Here is a 7,555-nt window from a genome sequence, read left to right as displayed (position 1 = left end):
TGCGAACTCACGTGACACCTCTAGTTCCAGTAGCTGTAGTTTCCGCCGCAATACCCTGTTTACTTTCTGGCTTTGAGACATTTTAAAACAAAACTGCATTTTCGTCTACGTGTTTACAGATCTCTGCCACAGCTGCATTCGCTAACACCTCCATAATATAGTATTTGAGTGTGGAAAACCATAGCTGTTGGTATTGTTAACGAACATTAGCCAAGTCCTGTCTCCAACGAATTAAAGGCTGCCTAGGGCAAGAACGTGATGCTGTGCAGTTAAATTAGTAATATTTCGAGTACCATGGTCTTAAAGTTAAAGTTGAAGTGAACATTGTTCTTGGTCACTTTACGTCCATCTACACTGAAGATAAATAATGTTATTGGTTGGCATCATAGCTCAAAGGTGTAGTTAAATGAAAAATGTATGCGTGCTTTTCTTAGAAGTACGGTACTGCTTATTATGTTACACATCAAATCTCCTATGACAAGTACTGTATCTTTCAAGCTGAGAACAGACTTGTTTAGAAAGGACAGTGTGTCAGCAAGAATAGAGTAGAAAAGTAATATTACTTTATTCCATCTACATCACCTCAGTAAGGTAAATATTAAACTCCTTGTCCTAGCCTTGGTTTACGGTCTCTCTAAAAACAGGTATTTACTCAAGCCTGTTTCAAATTCCAAGTTAATGAGGGTCATGTGATTAATTATCCTCTTACTCCAAGACACTTCACACTATATTTAAGTATAGTTCCCAGATATCCCCAGCATACTTCTCAAGCCACACCGCTATGATTTTTCCCCTTTGTGGACACTCTTATGTCTGATAAGGCTAGTCAGGAAGGAGAAGCTCTTGTAACATAGTTTGCACTTGAAGGGCTTTTCCTTGGTGTGAACGGTCTGGTGCCTCTTCACATAATTTGCATCAGCGAAGCGCTTCCCACACGTGGGGCAGACATACGGCTTGTCAGCATCTGTCCTAATGCTCTGCCTCTCACGTTGTGACCCAATGACACCAGAGGAGGTAGACGCAGGTGCCACCACCCTCAGGTGGTTAGTCTTTGAGCTCCCTCCTTGACCTCTAGCCATTGTTTGGGTGTTGTTGGGATTGTGTGATGTGTTATAAGCTAGGTAGCTCTTGTGATGAACACCCATTCTGACCCTGTCTGTATTGGTGGGGTAACCATGAGGTAACTGAGGAAGGCTAGACCCAGGTCCAGGCTTTCTATGAACCCAGTCACCAGGCATTAGATGTGTCCCTGAAGGAGAAGACAGACTTGCTGATAGACTACCACCAGAGGGGTCTCCCACCAGTCTCTGTGAAGGTTGAAGCCCAGGGTGACCTGCTCTGTTCATCATGGATACTGTGGTGTTTGTATCATAGGAACAGGAGGGTCTATCTCTATTGGCCCCAGGCCCTGCTCCATCCCTGCACTGAGACTGTGAAGAGAAGGGTCTGGTCTGCAGACTGGATCCCTGACTGGAGCCTCTGTCTCTCTGATGACCACCAGGACTGAGGTTGTTCAGTCCACCTGTCCACTGGTTCTGTTCTGTGTGGTGGTGTCTCTGTCCCTTGTGGTTCAGGCCTGGTTTTGAGCCGGGAAGGAAGAGCGACGGCTCGGGATCTAGGGTTCTGATCCGGGGCCAGGCTTTGTGACCAGCCACCTCAGAGGTCCAGTCTCTCCCGCAAGCAACACCAGATATCAACTGGTCCTCTGTAAACTGAACAGAAAAGCATAAAGGTTTATATAAGAAACTCTTTGCTGTACACACAGAAACATGACATGATATTATAAAATGTTAACTACAGTCAAACACATCTCGAACACTGATTGAAGTACCTAACAATATGGAGGCATTGGAGTGTATTATAAAAACATTTCCATATGTGTTGATTCAAGAATTAGTATTGTGTTTTGGTTAGACTGAGAAGGGAAACTCAGTCCCTGCAATGATATATAGTCAGTCAACACAGAGTAAATTTTGTATTTAATTTAAACAAAATGGTCTTACACTCAACTTTGAGGTACAGTACTTTTATTGCACAAAATGATACGTGACAAGTAGAATAACTTTTCTCACTATGGTAACACTTTATATTTTCTGTAAATGTGGTACCCTCACAGTGATAAAATGTATTTTAGAATACTTTGGAAAATGTAAAACTACACACACAGCTTCACCACTTCATGTCAAGTAAACATGAATTAAGGCACTAATTTCCTCATTATAAAACACCAGCATCAAAACAGGACAAATGTCACTTTTCATTAGTGAAAAGTTTTTACAGACACCATCACACCAACCATCACCATATAATTTACTCTACCTCATCATACTCATTGTTTCCTCAGTTCACCTCATCCAGTTCCATATACATCCAAAACCAATAGAATGAACTACTACTACATTACATGTCAGTATACTCTATACATGGGCCCTGTGCATTTTCTGCTGGTGTATCCTGAGGTAGCTCCTCTCTGAGAACCTCTTCCCACAGTGCATACAGGCGAACGGCCTCTCTCCCGTGTGGACCTTCAGGTGCATCTTCAGCTGGTGCTGGTGAGAGAACCTCTTCTCACACTGGGGGCAGCTGTAGGGTTTCTCCCCTGTGTGGACCCTCTGGTGCCTCTTCAGGCTGGACGATTGGGAGAAACTGGCCCGGCACAGGTGGCAAACAAATGGTTTCTCCCCCGTGTGAATCCTCTGGTGAATCTCCACCTGTTGGGGGAAACTGAAGGCTTTCCCACAGAAAGAACATGGGAAGCGCTTCTCTGTGGCGCAGCCACCTTTACTGATTGCGTCTCTACTTCTGTCATCTGTCAATCGGCTTGTGTAGCTATTTAGTGTTGAGGCACTGACATTGTCGGGGGTCTGGTTTAACATTTGGAAAGTGTTGGGAGGACGAAGGCCAGGAAGTGTCTGTGTTGTCACAGGATCCATGTTCCATTTGATAGATCCTATAGAAGGCAGGCTGAAGGCAGAACCTGTTAGGTGGTTAACCTGAGGTGCCATCAGTCTCTCTGAATCACAACTATACGAGCAGGATGGAGCATCGCTAGCCAAGTCTGTGTCTGTTCTTTCAAGCCACATACCTCCCTGTCCCCGCAGACCAAATCGACGCCTCACTCTTGTCTCTGACAATCTGTTGTCTTGGAGACTAAGTTTGGTCGTTGTTTTGTGTTCGACTGTCTGTTTCTGGTTAACAGTGTTGTTCCCCAGCCCAGAGTTGATGATGCTGTCCCATCCACTGACCTCCACTATGTCGCTACTGGTCCTGGCCTGCTCCGTGATGTTGTCCCCTGGAGCCTTGGCTGCACCGGTCGGGGTCTGGAAATCCAAGATGGCCACCCAGTCTCCTCTGTTATCCTCCAGCCAATCACCTGGAGGTTACAAAATAGACTACAAACATGGCACAGAAAACTGTACATATGAAGTTTTTTTTGTCAATTTCCTGGTGAAGTTTGTACATGTGTGGGTTTTAGTATGTAAACATACATTGTACTGATTTCATTTTATTGAATGAAGAGAAAATAATAGCCAGGCGTATCCAAATGAAGAAGCTATATCTATTATGTTCTGTATATTTAGGTCTCTCTTACCTTGCTCCCCCATCTTTAGTCCACTCTGCAGATCAATGCTCTCTGGTCCGTCTTCTATGGTCTCCTCTTTGACTATCAGCAGATCAGGATTTCCATCCTCCATGTCTACTGACTGTAAGAGATACAGAGTGAGAGGATGTTGAATCAAGACATCTGATATGAGCACCCTGCTATGGAGCATCTTCTGATTGGACAATGAGGGATTGATGTGATACTATGCAAACGTGTTATTTGAATTGATTATATGACACTAATGGTTTGATAATTGAAAGGCATGGTCTTACACGTAAGACAAAATGAATCAAGACCTGGGCCCTTATCCATAAAGAGTCTCAGAGTGGGAGTGCTGATTGAGGATCGGGTCCCCACTTGTCTATATAATCTTAGTCATTATGATCTAAAAGGCTAATTGAATCCTCGATCAGTACTCCTACTCTGAGAGGCTTTGTGGATCCGGGCACTGAACGAATACCATTCAGACAGTAGTTTACTGTGGGCTTACCTCCGTGAGACTGTGTGTGTTCTTGTGCTGCTCAGCTGGTTCCTCTGTGGGTCCAGGAAGAGGTGTAGTCTGGTTGTCCTCCATGACGATGGTCCCCTCAGGGTTCCCCAGACCCTCCTCACACCCCTCCTCCTTCACCAGCAGCACCTCTGGACCCTCCTCCTCCTGGAAGAGACAGGTGATACAGATTACACAGACATACACCCCCTCAGGTATGTACACACAGATAATAAACAGACTTTCAACATGGAGTGTTTACCCATCCACAGTCCTATACTGTAGTTACAGAATAACTTCATTGTTGTTAAACACATCATGGTGGACATAAATATGATGTTGTGGGTAAATATGAGTCAGCTATGATAAGTCATCATCAGACAAACCTGACTAAACTATTTTGACATGTACAGTAGGTGTTAGTTAGTGTGTGGGTCTAGAGTCAATGAAAGTCTTTGAATGAAAAGTTCCGATTTTGTTTATTAAAACAACATGGAAACCACACATACACCTCAACAAATAAATCTGCATGAACATAAACTGAATTAATTTTCTCATTAAGTGCCTTGTGACAATTTGAACATCATATAGCCTTACACAGCACAAACAATATGAAACAGACTTTGTAGTCTTATATACCACACAATCTGTGGATATTTTCTGCTGACAACATTTAAAATAAATGTTTTAAATTCATGTAGGGTTTGATCTTCATGTCAGAAGCTATCATGTGGAATGGTTACTTTATATGTTATAGAGTGGAATGGTTTTTCTGCTGGTGTATCCTGAGGTATCTCCTCTCTGAGAACCTCTTCCCGCAGTGATTACAGGCGAATGGCCTCTCTCCTGTGTGGACCTTCAGGTGCATCTTCAGGTGGTCCTGGCGGGAGAACCTCTTCTCACACTGGGTACAGCTGAAGGGTTTCTCTCCTGTGTGGACCCTCTGGTGCCTCTCTACTTTCTGGAGGCAGCTGAAGCCTTTGTTACAGAACATGCAGAGGAACCGTTTCTCTTTAATATTGCCTGATGTGGCTCCCCTTCTCTGAGCCTGGGCTGTAGCCCTGTCATTTGAGTTCAATACCTCATCAAAACGGACACGGCCATGTGACTCGGAGGGCCCCATTGATGTGGACACTGGGTTTCGATCCCTGAACGCGTGTAAAGGGGAGCGGGTGGCAACATTTAGATCGGTCTCTAAGCTTTCCCTGTAATCTAAGAAATCTCTGCCCTGTGAATGTCCATCTCCAAGGTGACTATCTGCATTCCATGTGGGAGGAGCATCGCCCTCTACTTTCACAGTCACTTCATCTACCACTATAACCTCCCCTTTCTTATCAAGGCAGCCTTCAGTGTATACACTACTACTGTAATGGTTCCTGTTCCCTCTAGATAGATCCGTCTGTGTCTCTAAACCCAAGGGCATGTTGCCAGGGTCCATGTTTGTAACGTAAGAATAAGACAGATCATCGCCGCCAGTGTCTAACACGTCACTATCACCATGGGAATGAACCATCTTCTGCCTATGGTGAAATACCGGTAAATACTCTGAGCAGGGAGCAGGAGGACAGCCCAGTCTCCCTAGCCCCAATCTCTCTGGGTCTGATCCTTTGTGTAAGAGCCTGTGTGTTACAGTTAAAGTCTTGGTCTCTGTCTCTGACTTGAGGACGGCGTTCAGCGTTCCACTGACCTCCGTGATGCTGCGTCGGGCGCTGGGCTGCGCTGGGGTGGTAGTGGGGTCCTCTGTGGCTACAGGGGGCGCTCCAGTCTGGATGTCTCTGCTGTGCTGTGGGTCCTCCTCTCCTTCAGACCTCTCCTGCTTGAACCCAGGACCTGCAGCCTCTGTATCTGCAGACTGACACAAGATGATAATGTTGTAGGGAAGTCTCATAAGCTCCCCTATGGCAGATAAATGAGGATGTACATGTAAGCAAGTGAATAGCTGAGGGGAGCCTTTCTGAAACAAACAGGCTACATTTGATTTCCAAAGTAATTGTAATTTGTAATGCAACACTATTATACTAACCTCTATCATGATAATGTGCTGGGTTGAGGTTCCACTCTCCTCATCAACAGTGATTGGTTGGTCATCTCTCCATGTATTGTGTCCCGCTGGCTTCACAAAGCTCCTGTGGCCTCCAGTGAGATGTCCTTCACCTGAGAGAGTGATTGGGGGCAAAGATGTGGTTAGCTACTGTCAATGCTATATTGTACACTTAACAATGTCTACAACTGGCAAGGATGGATGTAACAACTTCTTGATATACAATTTATTGCACTGATCAATGTATTATGCATCATATTGTTTTAATTTAGTAAATAATAGCCATGCAGTAAATCAATACATTTGTTTAGAATATTATATTGTCTATATATGCAAGATTACTAAGTAATCGGGTTAATTATTACATACAATCCAAAAACTGACCAATAACCAATTCTGGGTAATACAGCTTAACACAGACGGTAACTGCGTTATACATGATCCGCGACAGGCCACGCAGCTAAATGTACCTCTTGCAATTCCTCTGTATCGATCGAGGATCTTGACACTACTGGGACGACTGGTGAGGACGCGCTCTCGCGGTGTCCTCTCTGCACGTTCCCGTGCCACCTTCAGTTCCAGTAGTTTCCTCCGCAATGTCCTGTTTTCTTTCCGACTTTGAGTTATTTCCAAACGAAACACTGCATAGTCGTCGTCTACGAGTTTACAGATCTCTGCCACGGCTGCATTTGCCAGCACCTCCATGATGGAGGCTATTTGAGTGTGAAAAACCATACAGTCAGCCATTGTTAGCAGCTAGCTAGCGTTACGTAGAGAACATCTATCAACCAAGTTCCGTCTCTAGCACGAATTAAGCACTACATGGAGTAAGTATTCGATGCTGTGCAGTTAAATGAATCATATTATGAGTTCCATGTTGTTAATAAACGTCTAAATACAAAAAACGCTAACGTGGAAATTGTTTCTTGGTCACTGTTCACTCCCTTTACTTCTTCGTATGCGTTTCCGGCAGGCTAGAAGCTTTGTTGCGTAGACTAATGCTGCTGCGTTTTACAGGATCGGAGTGTGAATTGCACATTTTGTCACAAAAAAAAGGGGGGGGGAAGGGCAAATTAATTGCACCAGCTAACCCTGCACGTACAGTGAGTGTACAACACATTAGGAACTCTTTCCTAATATTGAGTTGCACCCCCTTGTGCCCTCAGAACAGCCTCAATGTCAGCCATGGATGGACGGCAAGATGTTGAAAGTGTTCCACAGGGATGCTGTCCTATGTTGATTTCAATGTGTCCCACATTTGTGTCAAGTTCGCTGGATGTTTTTTGGGTGGTGGACCATTAATGAATACCACGGTTAACTGTTGAGTGTGAAAAATACAGCAGTGTTGTGGTTCTTGACACAAACCGGTGTGCCTGGCACCTACTACTATACCCCGTTCAAAGACACTTAAATCTTTTGTTGC

The 7,555-nt window shown here is 44.5% G+C and overlaps 1 protein-coding gene across 2 annotated transcripts; it reads right to left on the bottom strand.

The window, feature by feature from the left end:
- Positions 1–541: 541 nt before the first annotated feature.
- Positions 542–7,159, bottom strand: LOC118395567 (zinc finger and SCAN domain-containing protein 5B-like). Of its 2 annotated transcripts, XM_052465133.1 has the most exons (7): positions 6,603–7,159; positions 6,115–6,245; positions 5,779–5,943; positions 4,095–4,259; positions 3,593–3,704; positions 3,246–3,373; positions 542–1,712 (listed from the first exon to the last, which is right to left on the bottom strand). In XM_052465133.1, exons 1-7 carry the CDS (start codon positions 6,877–6,879, stop codon positions 780–782), a joined length of 1,911 nt encoding a protein of 636 aa, XP_052321093.1. In that variant the 5' UTR covers positions 6,880–7,159; the 3' UTR covers positions 542–779. The 2 variants fall into 2 exon arrangements, with proteins under 2 accessions (XP_052321093.1, XP_035645288.1); XM_035789395.2 differs by lacking the exon at positions 542–1,712 and having other exon boundaries at positions 2,011–3,373; positions 6,603–7,157.
- Between the last annotated feature and the right edge of the window lie 396 nt (positions 7,160–7,555).

The sequence above is a fragment of the Oncorhynchus keta genome, chromosome 16, assembly GCF_023373465.1.
Source record: "Oncorhynchus keta strain PuntledgeMale-10-30-2019 chromosome 16, Oket_V2, whole genome shotgun sequence".
Classification (NCBI taxonomy): domain Eukaryota; kingdom Metazoa; phylum Chordata; class Actinopteri; order Salmoniformes; family Salmonidae; genus Oncorhynchus; species Oncorhynchus keta.
The sequence above is the reverse complement of the archived record's forward strand: the minus strand, read 5'-3'. Positions and strand labels throughout refer to the sequence as shown.